Raw genomic sequence first — 22,507 nt, 5'->3', positions numbered from 1 at the left:
TCTTTTAATTTCTAATATATTCTACCTCAACCAATTATGTTACTCATGAGTTGCCAAAATTTTCATTTTGATGATGTCATCACATCTTAAAATTTGAATAACGGTGGTTACGTAATTTCACCTACAACGTATATTTGAATACCTTACAGCTCTTCTGAATTAAAGTTGACCTTGATGATTATAACTTATTATGAGAGCTGGTTAAATTTAGATATAAATTTATATAAAAATTAAGCCTAACGAATCTTGTGACGTTATCATATGGCCAGTTGAAGTTAAAAAGCAATTTTTTCATCTCTTTCGTCAAAGTTATATACATTTTAAAGAGCGCGCACCGCACTTCTACGTGCCACATTTTCTTCCAATTGTTATATTTTATTGCTCAATTCATTATCTTTCGATATTGTTATCCACAACTTTATTTTGATAATGTCATCAGTGCCAAAAAATTAGAACATGTTGTGTGTCCTTAATTTCACCAATGCTACACTGTATATAGATATACAGTATATACTGTACATAATGTATATGGCATATAATAGGCACAATTCAGCCCTATAGCGTATAATAGGGTGGCATACATCAACATTTTCCGATTGTATGTTAACATACGTGCATGTTTAAAAAATATTAATGTCAATAAAATTATGAAAATGATCACCTATAATTCGTCAAAGTGACGAATTAAATTCTAGTTGTTATTGTTATTGGTTATCCGCAACGAAGTTGCAGGATAACCTCTTGTGATTGTACGAAATCATTCTGTATGATTTTTGTGTAACGCTTTTCTCTGAAACTCGCAAACATAACATTTCGGTAACTATCTTAACATATTGACATTTACGTAACGTCGTCAAGCGAAGCTTTTCATGACGTTTACAATTGCGCAACGTGATTTACGCGCGATTTAACGATTTTGTCGTATTTAACATAGCTCGACAACCAAATAACATTTCAACTTGAAACTTTGCAAAAGTTTAATTTATATCATGCGCTAACTTTCTGTTGAAAAAAAATTCCGTGTTTTACACAAAGTTACGCTAGCACGCGCATTTAAAATTTCAAAATGCGCAAAATTAATTTCTGATCAACTTTCTACGCGTTTCATGTTGTTTTAAGCATGTCAAAAATTCCCACGCATGCGCACATTTTTACGTGTGCGGTGCGCACGTAGCATTGAAAACGTATTTTTTTCGCGTGATTTATGTTTTTCCAGCCTTTTCTAGTAATTTTACCAAATTTTAAACAATTTCGACTTAAAGATACGTCATAAGAGCATGTCGAATTGGACAATTTGCGCGCGTTTTTTATGAAAAGGTTAAAAAATTCGTTTAAAATATGCCTTTTTTTAAACAGTCGTAATTTCTAAACTAGACGGTCAAATTTTTGTGGATGACATATTCTAGAAGTAGATGAGTTGTAGATATCGGATCAGGTATTAATATGGCTAACCGGACATTGTGATGTCATCGTATGGCCACGCGAATATAAAATTTAGGATTTTTGTATCTTTCGTCATAGCTCATCACATTGAATAGAGCGCATCTCCACTTATCCGTTTTCCATTTTCACCCCGATTTTGATATTGTCTAGGTCAATCAACTATCTTTCGCATGAGTTAAAAATATTTTAATTTTTTTGACGTCATCATGCCTAAAAATTTAAATCACGTGTGGCATCAATTTCATCTTTACAGTAAATTTTAATCTGTTATAGCTCGTAAAAATAAAATGTGATAATCACGATTAAAACTTTTTCTGGAAGCTATTGGATTGTAGATACGAAATTATGTAAAAATGTTGCCAATCGGATGTTGTGACGTCATCATATGGCCAGTTAAATAAAAAAGGTCGTATTTTCATCTTTTGCGTCATAATTCATTACATTTAAAAGAGCGCGCATCAATATTTCACGTATTCAAATTTCTTCTACACGCTAATACGTTGTTGCTGAGATAATTTCCTTTCGGAATTGCTACCTTCGCGTTTCATTTTAAAACCGTCAACATGTTAAAAATTGCAATAAATAGCGGGTCCCGTAATTTCCCCTATTCTACACTGTATGTGATATGTATACAGATTACACTGTGTATACTATATATGAATCAAAATAATAGAATTCAGCAATAACAACATATCATAGTCTTCAGTTCAGGTCATAATTCCATAATCTTTTTCCGTGTGCAATATTCCAACGTATGGCGTGGACGTGGCGTTTGTCGTGCGGATAACTAACTCGTCAAAGTGACGAGTTTCATGTCTAGTTGGTTATCCGCAACGAAGTTGCAGGATAACCTCTTGTGATTGTACGAAATCATCAACATCAACTTTTTATTTTTCTTCTTTCTTTCTGTATGATTTTTGTGTAACGCTTTTCTCTAAAACTTGCAAACATAACATTTTGTTAACTATGTTACAGTGGGACAGCCAGTCGACAAATCGTGTCAAATTTCGACTCGGAGAGGGCGCCCTACTTTTCTAATTTAGTTCAAAATTGCTAAATTTTAGGGTGTTTGAAAAACACAATATTTGTAAATTTAGCTGATTATCGGAAAAATATTGTTAGTGAAATAAATTCATAAATGGTTTTAATATATTGTCATGTAAAATTAAATGTATTTGAACAAAACGATAATCTGTAATTTAACGGCAAAATCAACCAATGTCTTTTTTTCGAAATTGTACCCTAGAAAATCATTAAAATAAAATATTTAGAAAAATTGAACAGTCCTGAATTTAAAATCCCTGTTAGAAAAATTAATAATCTACAGAATACGATATTAAGATACAAAATTCGGTGGTTGGGATGCAGCTCCGACTATTCAAACTAAAGGTACCACTATTTGTTCCATCGAAAACTAGCGAAACCGCCATTTTGTAAACACATCGTCATCGTGTTTATGAATTTATTTATATCGAACGATATACGCGATGTTTATAATTGTCCACATATAAGAATTCATATAAATAAATACATTCCAATACAACGTATATTATTACTTGTTTATTTATCACAGTATACATTTTAGTTGAGGAATATTTATCATAACTATTATAATAGCTTTTATACGAGTCCGAGGCCTAGCCCTATTAGCGACCGATTGTTCCAGGGGCGGAAAGTCACTTAGTGACGTTGTGATCGGGCGCGTCGGGCCTAGCTAATATTAATAATATGACCTGAAATAAGCGGCTAACAAGAACTGTTATATACTTGCTTACAATTGTTTTGTTATTGATGAACAAACAAGCAATTAGATTGAATAACAAATTATTTATTCATTTTTTTTGGGTAAAAACATGTACAAACTAGTACTGTAGGCCTATGATATCATGGAGTAAAGTTACTCCATGATAATATAAATTATAATAATACTACAGTAGTAATATTAAACTAATACAGTATTAATAAAATATAAAATAGGCCTAACATACAATAAATATTCAATTTTTAAGGTCTACCACATGACAATAACATAATTTACAGAGTATAGTGTAGTAGGTTTGCATTCAACATAAATATTTGTATTGTAATTCATCTAAATCCTCTGCAACACATATATTTGTAATTCAACATTTTGTTTTAAATAATTAAATTATAGTTTGGGTATGACAATGTCGGTAGGTACCGGTGTCATCTTTTTTATCAACTTCACTCTCAGTTTGAAGTCACAAAGACAAAGAACTCTGCATCATCAACGATTCCTGAAAGTGTCAGAAAAAATAATAAATATTATTTAAAAAAATGTTAATGTCTGGTTGTATATATAATTATAATATTATATGATGACATAAAAGTAAGGCAAATGGAAGCTGTATTTTATTAATTAAATTACAGTATTTACTATTATTATTTATATAATCTAGGCCTACTAGGCCTAGTACTAGTAGTAGCCTGCTAGGCATCTATTGAGCCTAATAAATCAATAATAAAAATAAAATAATAATATTAATACTGATTGAAAATAAATATTTTTTTGGGGGGGATCAGATCACCAGGCTAGGCCGGCCAGGACCAATGATACTCGTAATCAGTACAACTTAACGACTATCGGATCAGCATCAACACAGTACAACACACGTCTCGCTATCGCCTATACTGACACACGTGTCTCGCGTTGCCGAAACCACGCTCACAGCTAGAAAATGTACCTACCTTTCGAGGCCTGAGAATACACCAACACATTTTGAACAGGATAGAAATATATCATACTCGATTAAACTAATATTATTCTTGATAAAACAATTGATTATAATGTTTTTAATTTGTTGGGATGCACCTCCGACTATTCAGAAAATGGACAACAAAACAGTAGTCAAATCGTACCACATTTATAAATTTCACGAGTCCCGACTTCAGTCGCCGAATGTATTGTATTAGCTTCGGTTTCTTTGAAGGAAACCGATTGGTTATTCAATAATACTTATTAGGAAATGCTTTTACCATAATAGGTAATGTTGGGCGGGTCTTAAATATTCATGCGAGCTTAAAATAAAACAGCACTTATTTGCCAGGCGACGAAAAATCGTGGTTTCAGTTTTCAACGATAGGTGGCGCTTCAAAATCGTCAATGCGGAAGTAAGTCGATTTTACACGATTTAACGGTCAAAACGCGAAGTGGCTTTCCCACTGGTTAACATTTTGACATTTATGTAACGTCGTCAAGCGAAGCTTTTCATGATGTTTACAATTGCGCAACGTGACGTACGCGCGATTTAACGATTTTCTTGTATTTAACATATGTCGAAAACCAAATAACATTTTAAAGTGAAACTTTGCAAAAGTTTAATTTATATCATCCGCTAACTTTCTGTTGAAAAAAAATTGCGTGTTTTACACAAAGTTACGCGCGCACGCGCATTTAAAATTTCAAAATGCGCAAAATTAATTTATAATCAACTTTCTACGCGTTTCATGTCGTTTTAAGCATGTCAAAAATTCCCACGCGTGCGCACATTTTTACGTGTGCGGTGCGCACGTAGCATTGAAAACGTATTTTTTTCGCGTGATTTATGTTTTTCCAGCCTTTTCTAGTAATTTTACCAAATTTTAAACAATTTCGACTTAAAGATACGTCATACGAGCACGTCGAATTGGACAATTTGCGCGCGTTTTTTATGAAAAGGTTAAACAATTCGTTTAAAATATGCCTTTTTTTAAACAGTCGTACTTTCTAAACTAGAAGGTCAAATTTTTGTGGATGACATATTCTAGAAGTAGATGAGTTGTAGATGTCGGATCAGGTATTAATATAGCTAACCGGACATTGTGACGTCATCGTATGGCCACGCGAATATAAAATTTAGGATTTTTGTATCTTTCGTCATAGCTCATCACATTGAATAGAGCGCATCTCCACTTATCCGTTTTCCATTTTCACCCCGATTTTAATATTGTCTAGGTCAATCAAGTATCTTTCGCATGAGTTAAAAATATTTTAATTTTTTTGACGTCATCATGCCTAAAAATTTAAATCACGAGTGGCATTAATTTCATCTTTACAGTAAATTTTAATCTGTTATAGCTCGTAAGAATAAAATGTGATAATCACGATTAAAACTTTTTCTGGAAGCTATTGGATTGTAGATACAAAATTATGTAAAAATGTTGCCAATCGGATGTTGTGACGTCATCATATGGCCAGTTAAATAAAAAAGGTCGTATTTTCATCTTTTGCGTCATAATTCATTACATTTAAAAGAGCGCGCATCAATATTTCACGTATTCAAATTTCTTCTACACGCTAATACGTTGTTGGTGAGATAATTTCCTTTCGGAATTGCTACCTTCGCGTTTCATTTTAAAACCGTCAACATGTTAAAAATTGCAATAAATAGCGGGTCCCGTAATTTCACCTATTCTACACTGTATGTGATATGGATACAGATTATACTGTGTATACTATATATACTATATATGAATTTAAATAATAAAATTCAGCAATAACAACATATCATATTCTTCAGTTCAGGTCATAATGCCAACGTGAACACTTCCTTTTGTCCTCAACCTATCCCCTTAATGTTAATGTTGCACCACTTGCGCGGCGGATAACCAAACTCGTCAAAGTGACGAGTTACATGTCTAGTTATTTTTTTTCTTTTTATTGTTTCTGTACACTATTTTGTGTAACAATTATCTCAAAAAGTTTAATGTCAATGATTACCAAAATTTCAGAATATCTTTCAAATAATATAACTTAATCCTAATCAGCTTTCCAGCGTGATCACTAATCCATGACGTCATTTATACGCCATTTTGTGAAATCACATTATCAATCATATCTCCATAATTCATTATGACATATTAATGAAATTCACTACAGGTAAACTTCAGGTCAAGGGTAAAAATATTAGCAAATAAAAAGTTGCGCGTTTCAAGGTCATGCACGTGAAATCGCGCGTTAAAAATTTAAAACGCGCAAAATTAGGTTTTGATCAATTTAGAGCATGAATTAGGCCATTTGCGCGTTTCCAAAAATTACTGCGCAAAAATGCGTTTTTGTGCGCACGATTCTTAAAATGCGTAAAAAAAAAAATTTGTTGTATAAATCACATTCTACTCACAATCCTTAGTACATTCACCAATTTTGAGTCCATTCCGACTTAAAATAACGCTATACGAGCACGTTAAAAATGACAAAATGCGCACACTAATTGTACAAAAGTGCTAAAAATGGTAAAAAATAAGGACTTTTTAAAATGAATATAACTCTTCAGAATGGCAGATGACCCCCAATTTTTTTAACTTATTATGGAAGCCAATAAGTTGTAGATACAAATGTATATACACATTAGACGTACAAAATGGTATGACGTCATCAAATGGCCACTTGAATTTTAAAATTAGGAATTTTTATCTTTTTGTGTGGGTTATCACATTCAATAGAGCGCATCTCTGTTATTTGAGCCCGATTTTCGCACAACTTTTAGTAGGTGCTTGCTCAATTAATTATTCTTGTAATGAGTTGTCAACATTTTTATTTTGATGACGTCATCACGCGTAAAAAGTTGAATAACCTAGGTCGTGTAATTTCAGCTACACCATACATTTGAATATCTTATAGCTCTTCAGAATTAAAGGTGACCTTGAAGATTATAACTTATTATGAAAGCTGATGAAATGTAGATATGAATTCATATTAAAATTAAGCCTATCGGATGTTGTGATGTTATCATATGGCCAGTTGAAGTTAAAAAGTAGTTTTTAAATTTCTTTAGTCAAAGTTATACAAATTTCAAAGACCGCGCATTGCGCTTCTACGTGTCAAATTTTCTTCCAATCCTTATATTTATTTGCTCAATTCATTATCTTTCGAAATTGTCATCTTCGAGTTTATTTTGAAAATTCCATCATACCAATAAATTAGAACACGATATGAGTCCCGTAATTTCACCTATGCTACACTGTATATAGATATACAGTATATACTGTACATATTGTATGGCACATAATTGGTAGAACTCAGCACTATAAGTGTATATGCATCATGTCATAGGATGGCGTACATCAACTTTTAACGATCGTATGTTAACGTACATGCATGTTTAAAAAATGTTAATTTTATTAAAATGATAAAAATGATCACCTATAATTCGTCAAAGTGACGAATTAAATTCTAGTTAATAACTTGTGTTTGTCTAAGAATACTTATGAAAGAACATAAAATTCCGACATATTTTTTCAAAACTCTAATAATGATTTTGACGCGCAAAAAAAAGTTAGGTTAGGAATTGCATTTTTTCTGTACATTGAGCAACTTAAATTAAACATATACCAAGAAATATTTTTGAATTCGAAAAGTCCTTTTTTTTAATTCAAAAGAAATGTTAATATAATGTTGGTTAATACACTGTGCTCCATTGATCCAATTTGGTACCAGTGGAGCACAGCGAAATAGTCACATACAAAAACATTGATAAATAAAAAACACTTCTGGAATTCTAAAATATTTAAAACTTGGTATGTGTTCAATATCTGTTACTCCATCCATAATGCAAAGGAAATGTTTAAGCTCAGCCCCAACTATAGAGCTAGTCATGGATATTTATACATTTTGTTACATATAATACAGTCAGTGCATTGTCTGGGGACTTAAGAAGAGCTCTATTTCCCAATTTTTTTTTAGTTCAGTCCCAACCATGGTATAGGGATGGTTCTTGTGACTTGTATGTTTCGAACTTTTATGTTTTGAAGTATAATAAGTTCAATTTCCGGGACCTAATAACTCTATTTTTCAAAATGTTCTTAGCTCCACCACAACCATGGTGGGCTGGTCCTGTAGACCTGTAATTTTGTTTCATATTTTGATGTAAACTGCATTTTTGCAGGTACCTAGCAGCTCTATTTTTCACAATTTTCTCAGCTCCACCTAACCATCTACTGTATGGCGGGATGGTCCTGTAGACTTATAATTTCGTTTCATTTATCAATAGGGACCTGTATAAGTTCCCCCCTGGCCCCCAGCCTAGTGATACTTGCATAGCCCCCCTGTCGCGGAATTTATCCCCAGCATTGGAAAGATCCTGACGCCACCACTGTGTAGTAGCCTGGCCTACGTCGAATTAAACAGTCTGGGCCTAGCTAATTTACAAGCAACTATTATTATAGGCCTACTATAACTTTGTTGTAATTTCGTAAAATATTTGGAAATTTGGAATGGTTTGACAACAAACTCAGAATCCGAGTGTACTGTATTTTCTACACTAGCGTGACGTCGTTGTGTGTACATGATGATGATGTTATGTTTTTTCCATTCAGTGATGCCTGTATTGTATTGAAATTTATTAACCAATTGCATAACGGCTGCTGCCGTGGATACAATGCCGGGTGTCATTCTTCAATATCTGTTACATTTTTTATAAACCTTGTTTAAATACCATTTAGTCAGCGATTTAGCCTGCCCCCTCGAGGACTAAAAAAACCAATCAAAATCGGTCTCGATTTAGTCGAGGTTAGCCTGATTTAGCTGCCGATTTAGTTGAAGTTCGGTTTATGAAATAAGTTTTAGCTCGAACTACGAGTCCGGTTTTAAGAATACTGGCGTAAACTTGACAGTATGTGCGTATCGAACGTTCATAAAAATCAAGATGAGGGGTCATTTGGTCGGCCATTTTTTTACGGAGGTTTTATACTAAAATTTCATTTATTTATTTAGTATATAAATAAGTTCTACTACTCTAGGTATTTGAATCTAATTTTTGCTGTGTTTTTAAAATTCTGAAACCCTTTCATATCATCTTTAAAATAATTGTTGTATTTTTAGAATGTAATGTGAAGTAAGGATTGAAGATGGGCAAGTTGACCATTGACCTGATTGCCAAAGCATCGAGTAACGCCAGAAAGAAGCGTGATGAATCTCTAAACCACTACCTTAAACGTTTAACTCATCTTTACTTTGCTGAAAAGAAAATAGATGGCATAGTAATTATAAATTTACTTTTTACTGTTTATTTAAGTTTGATATGGAAAATGCTGTCTGTATAATTTCTAATTGAAACTAGAATTTAATTCGTCACTTTGACGAATTATAGGTGATTATTTTGATAAAAGATAATTTTAATGACATTTTATTTTTAAAATTATATTAAAATATGAATGCAAAATGTTGATGTGTGCCATCTTATGACCTGATACACTTCTGAGTAGTGGAACGTTAATTTTAACTTGAACTTGCCTATATGTCATACAGTATATACTGTATATCTACAGTGTAGCATAGGTGAAATTACGGGACCCACATCATTTTTACTTGGCCAAATTGAAAATTGGCCAAGTATGTTGATTGGTGCGGTTTGTGTGTGTGTTTGTTTGTTACTTGGCCAAATTGAAAATTGGCCAAGTATGTTGATTGGTGCGGTTTGTGTGTGTGTTTGTTTGTTTGTTTGTTTGTCATCACTCTAGCGCTCACAGTTTTGGTTCGAATGACTCCAAATTTCTACCATACATGTCACCTGGTGCAAGGACGACACTACCCAATTTTGGTTAAAATCCGGACCACGGTCCCAATTCTGGACTATTTAAAAAAATTACTTTCAGACCTGCTAGTGTTAAAAGATAGGACAGAATTATAAAAAGCCGGTGAGCAGTCTTAAATTTACAAGTAAACTAAAATTGCATTTTCTCGAGAACTACTTCTCCAAAAAACTTCATTTTTGTACAAGAGGCAAGAGTTATAATTGGTGACTTGTAATTTTAAAACATAATTAGATTTAATATACAGGTTTTTTGATGCGAGTAGTTTACAAAACCTATTTCTCTTCAAATTCACCAGTGTGTTTTTCGCGTTGCTGTTCTATTGTTCGGTTTGTGTGTGTGTGTTTGTCATCGCTCTATCGCTCACAATGCTAAATACACATAGGAATCTTTCTTCAAATGTTAGTCAGTTGTGTATGGCTCGGTGGTCTGTGCTGGTGTCTACAGCATTTAAGTTACCGAGATCGAGTCTCACCTTGGGAAATGAAACGAAATCAGATTTTTTTTTATTGTTCAAGTATATTTCTTAGTATATAAATTATACGGCTGATTTATAATTAAATCTAGAGAAATTATGTCTCTATTTTCATGTTACATGGGAGGTTTATGACATATACTGAACTTTGATCGGGTTAAAATCGGTCAAGGTCAAGTTTGTTTAGGAGGCCAATTGTGATTTACCTTTACACCAAAATCGCTTACACACGCTTTTGATTCGAATGACTCCACATTACTACAATACAATAAGGTCAAAACACATAATTCGAAAACACTTCGGTTTTATTTCAAATATCTACCTCAAATCAAGTGCATATCATAGCATGTGACTTGGCGGATATTATTCTGTATTATTATTATATTATATTACATATCAGATCAAATGTCTCTTCATAAACAGTTTGTTGATAAGAATACTGCGTCATGGTCTGAGTAATACACATCATGCACATGAATCTGAACAGTACCATTCAAATTAATATCATGTCTGTTAAAGTAAATATGATCCAACAAAGATCCGCCATCAGTTGTCGCTCTGCACACATACTGCTTAAAGCCATTCCTCTCCATGAAATCTGTTAATGAGGACTGTTTCTCATTGAGTAAATTATCATTGAAATCACCAAGTACAATTGTTGGAATATTCAAGGGCATCAGGGCAAGCAGTGAGTCTAGTAAATGCAAGAAATCTTTTGTTGATTGTGAAGGTTTTCTATATATAACGGAAACGATTAGTCGAGATGTTGTTGTCGTGAGAACAACTACTTTTGATTCTAGTCCAGTTACTGAGATCAAAGGAAGCTCCAATGGTCTTAAGTGTGGTGACGCACATATCATAACACCATGTCTGCCGGCGTGGTTTTGTTCATCTGGCACATCTTCTCTGAACGCTATATAGTTATGCATCATTAAAAATTGATCGATGTTGTGCTCCTTTTTCAAATAGGTCTCGGTAAAGCACATGACGTCTGTCTTTGCCAGAAGTTCAGTTTCATGGTGGCTGTTTAAGTCACATAATTTCTCTAAGAAGTAGTGAACATTGAGATGACCAAGTGTGATCCATTCAGGTTTGGGAAGTTTGACAAAGTTTGGCTTTGGAATAGAATGCACCAATTGATCACGCATTTCATTCATTTCTGTTTCTATTTTTTGGCTGGTTCTAATTCCTGTCTCGTCAAAATCTGTGATGAAGAGACCATTCAAAGATCGCACACGACTAAATGCCACATAGGCTTGTCCTTGTCCAAACCGTCTGGAATTTTTCATACTAACAACAATCTGATCAACAGTGAGTCCTTGACATTTATGAATTGTCACAGCCCACGCTAACGTCAAAGGAAACTGCCTCCGGGCAATTTGTGCACCTTTCTTCCCACCTTTATCAAATTTACCTTCATGACGCTTAATTGGAACTGCAAGTGGGTATATGTCTTTCCATTGGCTTGTAGATCTCGCCTTTAGTCCAACTTGCTCATTATCAAAGCAAACAAGAACAGTTAGTACCTTCCCTTTGTCGTTTTTTACCACTGATGTAACCGTTCCTATGACGCCATTTACCAAACCATCTGCTGTGTCAACGTTATATGTCAGCATGACTCGTGCTCCTTCAGTTAGAATCAACACTGTGTGCAATCCCGCTGTCTCGGAACGTTTTTTAGAAGATGCGATATTCTCTAAATTTACCAGACCTGTGCTGTCACATTTGTCGTCCGACGCGAAGATACGAGTTCGTTGTTCTTCAAGCGGTGCAAGACATTCCAGTTTCCTCTCATTTCTTTCATCAACATCACGATTTAAAGCATATACATGCAAGGCATCTTCCGGATAGTTTTCGTCTTCTGCAGATATCACTCGGGATTTCAGCATTTCAATATCATCGTCAGTTTGTTTGCCAACTCTGATTCGACAAAGCATTTCGGCAAAAGCTTGATCATCTTTCTGTCGCATAACTTTATCCAACTCATGTAGTTGAAAGTGGTCTTTCCACAGTGAACCATTGAGTCTCTCCATTCTATCATGTACTGGAGCATAAATGGGTGACTGTTTCACAGGCGGTAGCTGGTATAGGTCTCCTACAGCAAGAATACAAACGTTGCCAAACAAAATATCGTCACCAGACTGACCTTTAATTTCATCTAATCGCTTGTGAATGTTGAGCAGCAAATCGGAACCAATCATTGAAACTTCATCAATGATGACCAGTTGTAGGTTCTCAAGTTTAGATCGCAGGGTGTTTAACTTCTCAAACGTAAGTGGTTCACCTCCTTGTCCATATTTCTTGACTCTTAATAGCAAAGCAGAATGGACTGTCATACCTCCCACGTTAAAAGCTGCCACACCTGTTGGTGCTGTCAGAAGCACTGTCACATCATTTGGCTTTATGATCCGTGAAAGTGAAAGCAGCTTTCTGGTGTCTGAATGAATCAGTCTGATCACGTGAGTTTTTCCTGCTCCACCCGGTCCACTGAGAAAGATTCTGTACGGAATTACTTTCTGTTTGTTTTTGATGGCTATAACTGTATGTTTGCACCAATTTCTATGATAAAACACAATTTGTTGTTGTTTCTCATTCAAACCGCGCACCATTTTTCTATAATCACTGGGTGAAAGCAGTTCTCTATCAGTTTCAATTTGATAACGTGCAATCAAATCTGACGTTGGACCACATCTTGGTTCCTCAAGCATTGCAGCATTTGCATCTAGGTCTTCTTGGTCTATGTGACGTTCAATTTCGACACCCTCATTTACATCTTGCAAATTAGCATGTTCCGTACCAGGTGCGACATTTGCCCATGCATGTTCTGGGGGCCCATACACTGCATTCTCGTGAATTGCTTGATCTATGAGGTCAAGGTTTTCAGTGAATTTTGCTTCCTTGTCACTAACTCGACGACAAACTGCATGATAATGAGATTCGAAATCCGGATAGTTACCGATCAAGTCAGTCTCTTCATCTCGCCATGGCAAATACAACATTAGTTTTGCTCGATAAAAATTCATGGAATCTTTCTCAGAGTTGAATTTGCGAAATCGTATCACAGCTTCGAATTTTCGCCTAAACATCATACCATTGCCATCTTTCAATTTAATGCGTTTGGGCAACCTATCTCTGCTTGTGTTCTGCACTATACCTTCGTTGTTATCAAGCACAAATGGAACACTGTCATCCGCTTCGTCTTTTTCAACAGAGGTCACTGAGTAATTTGCCGCAAATTCTGCTAGACAAAGATCGCTTAAAGTATCTGGTCGGGAAACATATCTATCGATGATATTCTTTTGAAAGATGTCCACATCTGTGTCATTTTTGCCTTCAAGTTCTTTCATGGGTTTAAGTACACTGGCACGTTCAGACTTGTCATCGGTATTCACGAAAAGTACCTTTCTGCTGAATTTCTTAAGGGGCATCGATAAGATTCTGTACACAGCTTCTTGAGCACTGACTTCGCGATGATTCAAGAACACAGACCCAACACGTCTCAGCATGCCTTTAATATCTTTGTCTTTGTATTCTCTACATGCTTGTTTTATCAGCTCACCTATACCTTTCTCACCCTTTGCCATGTAAGCAGCAACATACATAACACATGCATATGCGTCAACTATGAATTGTATGTCCATGTTAGCTTGCCATGCTTTCAATATGGTAGGATTGTAGGCATTGACAAATACTTCACGTGGAACTCTTTTCAAAACAATGTGGTTGCCTTTTTGTGAAACCTTCAGCGAGTTCATGTACTTATCTTCTTCCACGTCTGCTTTAAAAAGAAGCTCTCCCATACTGATGTCATTTGGCGTTTCTGTATCAGTTAATACATCGTGGACAGACTTGAGTACTTCCTTTGATTCATACTGTATTTCAGCCACATTTTCGTCATCAACTGGTTCTCTTGCCACAACTGTCTGCATACTAGGAGCTTGTGGGAAGTTAAAACGACACGAACCCTTTTTCCGACAGTAAGAAGAATGTGAATGTGTTTGCACCCGTTGCACCAGATTTGTAAATGAATTGTCTTCATCAGAAGCATCACAAGTGACATATTTATCAATAAACTGACATATTTCCTCATCTGAGTTCAAGCCAAGTTTAGGTGATATTTTACCCAAAGTAATGTATGCGCATGCGGAGACCCTCGAGCCTGAAATTCAATACGAATAACGTAGTCCGTAATCTCACCCAAAGGATGCGCCTTGGATTTCAGAACATCTTTAAACAACAACTCCAATCGGTACTGAAACTGTCGTGCAGCAGTTACTGGGTTTGATCTAAGCCACATGGTACGGTCCGCAAAAGACAAATTCCGAACATCATCATCAGAAAGTGTTGTCCCATATTGTCTAGCTATAGTTTGAATCACATCTGCCCATTGCATATCCGCAGCAGATACAGTGAAGAACCATGTTGGAATTCCAAGTTGCCTCACCATTGCTAACACATCATAGAATACAGTCTGAAAATAGGCAGGTGTACCTCGTATATTTTTTAGAATCTTGTATGCATGGTCGCCCTTTATCAGTTCATTCATCTTCTCAACATTCTTAGTAAGGCCAACATTTAGACGTGTACCATGACAATGTTTTCCGGCCGTTCTGCGAAATATAAAGTGGTTTATGTCACCCTGAACTTGTTTGTTTTCCACAGCATATTGTGCGCTCAGAAGATATTCAATAGATTTCGCAAAACGTCCATCCACATCAAGAAGTCTTTGATTGAAGTATTTCCGTGGAGCTATTTCAATTGGTCTTTCAGCTGTTAGAGCATTCTTGCCATCAGGATATTTATCAGGATTCGATAGCTCTTCAAAATTAGGATCACAGAGTATCGGCTGCGGTTTTTCCGATTCGGCTGGAGCGACACTTATCAATTTATTTTTAAGATCAGCGTTTTCTTTGACCATGCTAGTTTCATAGGGCAAGCCACGAATCTTTGAAGCCGCTTCAAAAGCATCAGCATCTTCAGCATCATTTTCATCACTGTCATTATTACCCTCTTCATTTATCTCATGTACTGCCAATAATTGATCAACATCGTCATCATAATTTTGCCACACAGATTCAGGCAGCTCGACATCGTTGTCATTATTTTCTTGAGCATAAGGTTCAAACACAACGTAATGAGACTGTCCAATCAACCCAACATGAAAACTATGTTTCACCTCCGATCTTGAGCGAACAGAATGCTTTAACATATTTGTTGTTGTATGAACAAACACGCACAAAGAAAACATATCTGCAATAGCTTGTAGTGAAATATGTTCACCCCACTGAGTTCCAGATTCTAAACGGTCCAAGTATTTTATCCATTGTATTTCTTTTCTTGTTTCGATATCGCTTATCAAGGAAATTGCACGATCGTCGCCAGCTGGTTGCTCGGTATCTGCATTGGACAGACCATTGGATTCTACGCTAGCACAAACAAAGTCTCGATAGCAATCTGCATTGTCAACCATATATTTTGATAGACAACTTCGTAACTCCTTGACATTCAGCTTCGTGATCTCTAATCTTTCAAGCTGATAACACACGCAGTAGAACATACAATCCCCATCTCCAGGAACATCGACAATGTTCATGTTATTTTCCTTTGCCATTGTGTTCAATTTCCCCAAATCGCTATTTTCGTCAACGTTACAAATTTGGTATGTGACTCCACTCGTTTCAGCAACCTCAGTGCATGTGCAAGCTTGGTCAAATTTCTCACCATCACTTTGACCGTCATGTTCTGAGTCACTGTTTTCATCGGCTGTTTTTAGATTCTCATCTGATTTTTTATCTGAACCGGTACATACTAAAGCTTGAAAGAGCTCTTTGTCATCGTTTTCAGCATCCAAAACCCAATTGTCTCTGATATCAATCTCGTGGTACCACACATTGTCTCTTTTCAAGTATCTCAAAGCTGTTAATACCCGTCCGATATCAACATAGTCATAGATATAATGCGAGGAATGTTTTAAACTTCTTTTAAACTTCATTGGAATTAGTTGTGTCTCCGATGGTAATCGTGGAAATAAAGAACATACTGTATCAAGTTTTGCTGGTACATTGACTGCGGGACCATGGATACCATGTTGTTTTCCACGAGGCAACCCAACCATCTTCATGAAAGGAACTCGTTGACATATCAATCTCAGTTCAAGAGCATTCAAATTTGTTAGCGCTCGTGGTTGGTCAGTCAAAGACAAATTATTAGCTTTTGCTTGCGTGGGCATTTTTCCTCGTTTGAGTGTTAAATGACAAGTTTTGCAAATCCATTGTTTCCCACGAGCCGATGTGATTCTGTATGAAAGTACATTTTCCAGCATTGATGGTTTAGCTTTTGGGTAGCGATCGCCATGTAATTCAACAACCGTTATTCTGAACATCATCCGGTGACAAGAGCAGCACACATAATCTGCCGAATCCTTAACATTTTTCAAAAAATCGGACACAATATCATCGTTACTAGGTATTTTTGTACGTCTTAGTTGTTTTATATTTTGCATTGTTAATCGGCTATTTTTCAGTCTTTTCGACCGTTTGTCCGAGCACTCGTTTTCACGTCTTAGTGACTCGGTAGTCCTTTTTTCCCGAAGCCTCAGTGTTCTCTGTACACCAGTCTCCGTTTTCCGTCTTTCAGATTCTCTGAGTTGTTTTCTCTGAAGTCGTTCCGTAGTCTGCTGACTAGTCTCTTGTTTACGTCTTTCAGACACTGCACGTTTTTCTCTCTCAACCCTTTCCTTAGTCTGGTTCGCAGTCTCTTGTTTACGTCTTTCAGATACTGCACGTTTTTCTCTCTTAAGTCTTTCCTTAGTCTGGTTCCCAGTCTCTTGTTTACGTCTTTCAGACACTGCACGTTTTTCTCTATTAAGTCTTTCCTTAGTCTGGTTCCCAGTCTCTTGTTTACGTCTTTCAGACACTGCACGTTTTTCTTTCTTAAGTCTTTCCTTAGTCTGGTTCCCAGTCTCCTGTTTACGTCTTTCGGCCACTGCATGTTTTTCTCCATCAAGCCTTTTCTTAGTTTTTTCCTCAGTCTCCTTTGCCCTATTTGTTTCCATAGTTAATTTCACCTTTTTGATCCTCAAATTTCTTTCTTCCTGTGTTTCAGCCTCTCGTTTTAGAGCCATTCTTTCCCTACATTTTTTGCGAGTTTCTTCTAACTTCTCTTGAGATTGACAGGCACGGACCTCTCGTTGTTTCATTTTCTGCTCTTTTCGTCTTTGTGCAGCACTTTTTGCACGAGCCATTATGAAAATGTGGTTAATTGTATATTACAGGATAAAATTACAAAACATACCTGTATATGTATATGACTATTAAGTGAATAATTTACTATCTGTATGTAGGTTCAGTTAGAGTATATACTATACAAACGATAACTGTTAAACTGAAGAAAATTTCACCCGGAAACCAAATTTGCATATGGTCATAACAGCTGAACCGTGTGTAATAAAATTGCACCAAAGTGGTTACTGCATAGTAAATACACGGATGATTGTTTCCTAAAATTTCAAACATGTGCGTATGGCTCAATGGTCTGTGATCGCGTCTATACCACTCGTGGTACCGTGTTCGAGTCTCACCTTGGAAACAAAACGAAATAAGATTTTTTTATATCCGTATTGTTTGTTCAATTATACGCCTGATTTATAATGAAACATATAAAAATTATGTATTTATTATTATGTAAAAAGAAAAGTTTATAACGTATACGGATCTTTGATCGGGTTGTTTATCATAATTAAACAAAATTTGGTACTCATAAATGTCAGGTCATATTTTATAATATGGCAATATAATTACGCGCGTAGCGCATATACGCGAACCTGCGCTTAACATTTTTTAAATTGTCAACATTCATTTTTTATGAAATTAGAGTAGGTTTCAGGTAATTTTAAACGTTTCAAAATTGCTACGAATGAATAATGAAATATAGAAAAAATATGTCCATATTTTTATGTAACAACGGAGGTTTATATCATGTACGGATCTTTGATCGGGTTGTTTTTATGCAAGTGGCTCGATGTGCAGTGACGATACCGGCTATGACATATACTGAACTTTGATCGGGTTAAAATCGGTCAATGTCAAGTTTGTTTAGGAGGCCAATTTTGATTTGGCCAAGTATCGCGCTATGCGCGAAGGCTAGTTTGTTTGTTTGTTTGTTTGTTTGTTTGTTTGTCATCACTCTAGCGCTCACAGTTTTGATTCGAATGACTCCAAATTTCTACCATACATGTCACCTGGTGCAAGGAAGACACCGCCCAATTTTGGTTAAAATCCGGACCACGGTTCCAATTCTGGGCCACTTTTAAAAATTATTTTCAGACCTGCTAGTGTTAAAAGATAGGACAGAATTATAAAAAGCCGGTGAGCAGTCTTAAATTAACAAGTACTTAAATTGCATTTTCTCGGGAACTACTTGTCCAAAAAACTTCATTTTTGTACAAGAGGCAAGTGTTATAATTTGTGATTTGTAATTTTAAAACTAAATTAGATTTAATATAGAGGTTTTTTGATGCGAGTAGTTTACAAAACCTATTTCTTTTCAAATTCACCCGTTTGTTTTTAGCGTTGGTGTTCTATTGTTAGCCGACTGAAGCTATTGTTCGTTGAAAGGCTGGTTACATAACCTGTACACCAAACTCGTATACACATGATTGTAGTGAAATTAGCCTAAATCACACAGCATAAGACATACACTTTTGGTGAAAATTGGGTCAATGTCAGGAGGCCAATTTTGATTTGGCCAAGTATCGCGCTATGCGCGAAGGCTAGTCTTCTTTTTTAGTATGATGGCATGATCAAAATAAACTTGAAGATGACAATTAAAAAAAATAATGAATTGAGCAAATAAATATAAAATTTGGAAGAAAAAACGTAGAAGCGCGGTGCGCGCTCTTTGAAATTCGTATAACTTTGACGAAAGAGATGAAAAAGTACTACTGCCATATGATAACGTCACAACATCCGATGGGCTTAATTTTTATATGAATTCATATCTACATTTCATCAGCTTTCATAATAAATTATAATCATCAAGGTAAAATATTCAAATATGCGGTGTAGGTGAAATTACACGACCTACGTTATTCAAGTTTTTATGCATGATGACGTCATTAAAATGAAAATTATGGCAACTTAAGAGAAAGATAATTAATTGAACAAGCACATACTGAAATTTGAGCGAAAATTGGGCTCGAATAACCAAGATGCGCTATGTTGAATGTGATTACCTACAAAAAAAAGATAAAAAATCCTAATTTTTAAATTCAAGTGGCCATTTGATGACGTCACAACATTTTTTACGTCAAATGTTTACATGAATTTATATCTACAACTCAATGGCTTCCAGAAAAAGTTAAAACAGTTGGCGGTCATCGTGCATCCAGAAGAATTATTTTCATTTTAAAAATGCCTTATTTTTTACCATTTTCAGCACTTTTGTGAAAATATTTATTTAATGCTTTTTAAGAATCAAGCGCGCAAAAACGTGTTTTTGCGCAGTAAATGCAAATGGCCTAATCCATGCTCTAATTTGATCAAAACTTAATTCTGAGTTTTTAAAATTGTTAACGCGCAATTTCACGTGCATGACCTTGGAAGGTGTAAGTTTATATTTTGCTAATATTTTTACCTTTGACCTGAAGTTCATGTTTAGTGAATTTTATTGATATGTGATGATGAGTTATGGAGATATGATTGATGTGATTTCACAAAATGGTGTATAAATGATGTCACAGATGAGTGATCACACTGAAAAGATTAGGATTAAGTTAAGACATTGTGAAAAAATTTGTGATCATTGACATTTAACTTTTTGAGATATTTGTTACACAAAATCTGTACAGAGATAAATAAATAATAAAGATTTCATACAATAACAATAGGTGATCATATTAGCAAATAAAAACGCATGTGCACGTGGGGTCATGTGAATCCATTCCGACTTAAAATAATGCTATACGAGCAGATTAAAAAAGACAAAATACGCACATTAATTGCACAAAAGTGATGAAAATGGTTTTAAAATAGGGCATTTCTTAAATGAAAATAATTCTTCAGAATGCACTATGACCCCATTTTTTTCAACTTATTCTGGATGGAAGCCATTGAGTTGTAGATATGAATTCATGTAACTACAAAATGGCAACTTGAATTTAAAAATTAGGTTTTTTCTCTTTTGTCATAGATAGATACCACATTCAACTCAGCGTATCTCAGTTATTTTGTACCTGATTTTCATTCAAATTTGAGTATGTGATTGCTCAATTAATTGACTTTCTCATGAGTTGCCACCATTTTCATTTTAATGACGTCATAATGCGTACAAACTTGAATAACGTAGGTTGTAATTTCACCTTCGCTGTATATTTGAAATATTTACAGCTCTTCAGAATTGAAGGTTACCTTGATAATTATAATTTATTATGAAAGCTGATGAAATGTAGATATGAATTCTTATAAAAATTAAGTTTATTGTATGTTGTGACGTTATCATATGGCCAGTTCAAGTTAAAAAGTAGTTTGTAAATTTCTTTAGCCAAGTTATACACATTTCAAAGAGCGTGCACCGCGTTTCTACATGCTAAATTTACTTCCAAACCTTATATTTGTTTGCTCATTTCATTATCTTCCAAAATTGTCATCTTCAATTTTTTTTTTATAACGTCATCATACCCAAAAATTACAACATGATTTCGGTCCCATAATTTCACCTATGCTACACTGTATATAAATATACAGTATAAACAGTACTGTATATATTCTATATGACACAGGATTATAGGCATCGGGTCATAGGATGGCATTGGTATACATCAACATTTTGCGATCGTATTTCAACAAACGTGCATGATTTAAAAGTAAATAAAAAATTAAAAATAAAATAATAAAAATGATCACCTATAATTTGTCAAAGTGACGAATTAAATTCTAGTTCTTTGTTTTGTTTCTACCCAAGGATGATCTGTCACAATGTCGGAACTTATCAGTACTTTATCTGTATGATAACAGTATCTCAAACATCACTAACCTTGGATTTGCTTCCAATCTTACCCATCTGTACCTGCAAAATAATGCCATACAAAAGATCGAGAATCTTGGAATGCTCACAAAGTTATCAAAACTGTAAATACTATTATTGTTTTTGTATTTGTACTTACTTTGTAATTAAAGTAATTTAGTTTGTAAACTTCTGCATACAAAATATTCAAAAAAATAGAATAAAGTAGAATTTAAATTGTCTTTTTTTTCACTTTAGATATTTAGGCGGAAACTATATAACTGTGTTAGAAGGTCTTGATAAACTTGATCAATTGAGGGAACTACATATCGAAAACCAGCAGTTGCCACAAGGGGAGCGGTTACTGTTTGACCCTAGGTCTTTAGCAAATCTATCGGTAAGGCCACCTCAGTGGAATGGTTATTGTTTACCCTAGGTCATTAGCAACTCTATCGGTAAGGCCAGCTTTACCCCTCCAGTGGAATGGTTATTGTTTGACCCTAGGTACTTAGCAATTCTATCGGTAAGGCCAGCTCTACACTTCCAGTGGAATGGTTATTGTTTGACCCTAGGTCATTAGCAACTCTATCGGTAAGGCCAGCTCTACACCTCCAATGGAATGGTTATTGTTTGACCCTAGGTCATTAGCAACTCTATCGGTAAGGCCAGCTCTACACCTCCAGTGGAATGGTTATTGTTTGACCCTAGGTCAGTAGCAACTCTATCGGTAAGGCCAGCTCTACACCTCCAGTGGAATGGTTATTGTTTGACCCTAGGTCATTAGCAACTCTCTCGGTAAGGCCAGCTCTACACCTCCAGTGGAATGGTTATTGTTTGACCCTAGGTCACTAGCAACTCTATTGGTAAGGCCAGCTCTACACCTCCAATGGAATGGTTATTGTTTGACCCTAGGTCATTAGCAACTCTATCGGTAAGGCCAGCTCTACACCTCCAGTGGAATGGTTATTGTTTGACCCTAGGTCAGTAGCAACTCTATCGGTAAGGCCAGCTCTACACCTCCAGTGGAATGGTTATTGTTTGACCCTAGGTCATTAGCAA

The 22,507-nt window shown here is 35.3% G+C and overlaps 2 protein-coding genes across 4 annotated transcripts in view; one reads left to right on the top strand and one right to left on the bottom strand.

Annotated features, from left to right (window-relative positions):
• The window catches only part of LOC140052635 (protein phosphatase 1 regulatory subunit 42-like), a 53,929-nt gene that overhangs the window by 27,181 nt on the left and 4,241 nt on the right, over positions 1-22,507 (top strand). For all 3 annotated transcript variants that reach the window (XM_072098304.1, XM_072098303.1, XM_072098302.1), the window contains exons 2-4: positions 9,263-9,420; positions 21,407-21,573; positions 21,707-21,845. In XM_072098304.1, coding sequence (XP_071954405.1) covers positions 9,289-9,420; positions 21,407-21,573; positions 21,707-21,845 — 438 coding nt within the window. In that variant the 5' untranslated portion in view covers positions 9,263-9,288. The remainder of the gene's footprint in view (positions 1-9,262; positions 9,421-21,406; positions 21,574-21,706; positions 21,846-22,507) is intronic.
• Positions 14,544-17,943, bottom strand: LOC140051710 (uncharacterized). The gene has a single exon (XM_072097004.1). The coding sequence runs from the start codon at positions 17,688-17,690 to the stop codon at positions 14,544-14,546; it is 3,147 nt and encodes a 1,048-aa protein (XP_071953105.1). The 5' UTR covers positions 17,691-17,943.

This window comes from Antedon mediterranea, chromosome 6, assembly GCF_964355755.1.
Source record: "Antedon mediterranea chromosome 6, ecAntMedi1.1, whole genome shotgun sequence".
Lineage (NCBI taxonomy): Eukaryota > Metazoa > Echinodermata > Crinoidea > Comatulida > Antedonidae > Antedon > Antedon mediterranea.
The sequence above is the reverse complement of the archived record's forward strand: the minus strand, read 5'-3'. Positions and strand labels throughout refer to the sequence as shown.

Coding starts and splice junctions, on each gene's coding strand:
- LOC140051710 (XM_072097004.1), bottom strand. CDS start 17,690: ATGGCTCGTGCAAAAAGTGCTGCACAAAGACGAAAAGAGCAGAAAATG.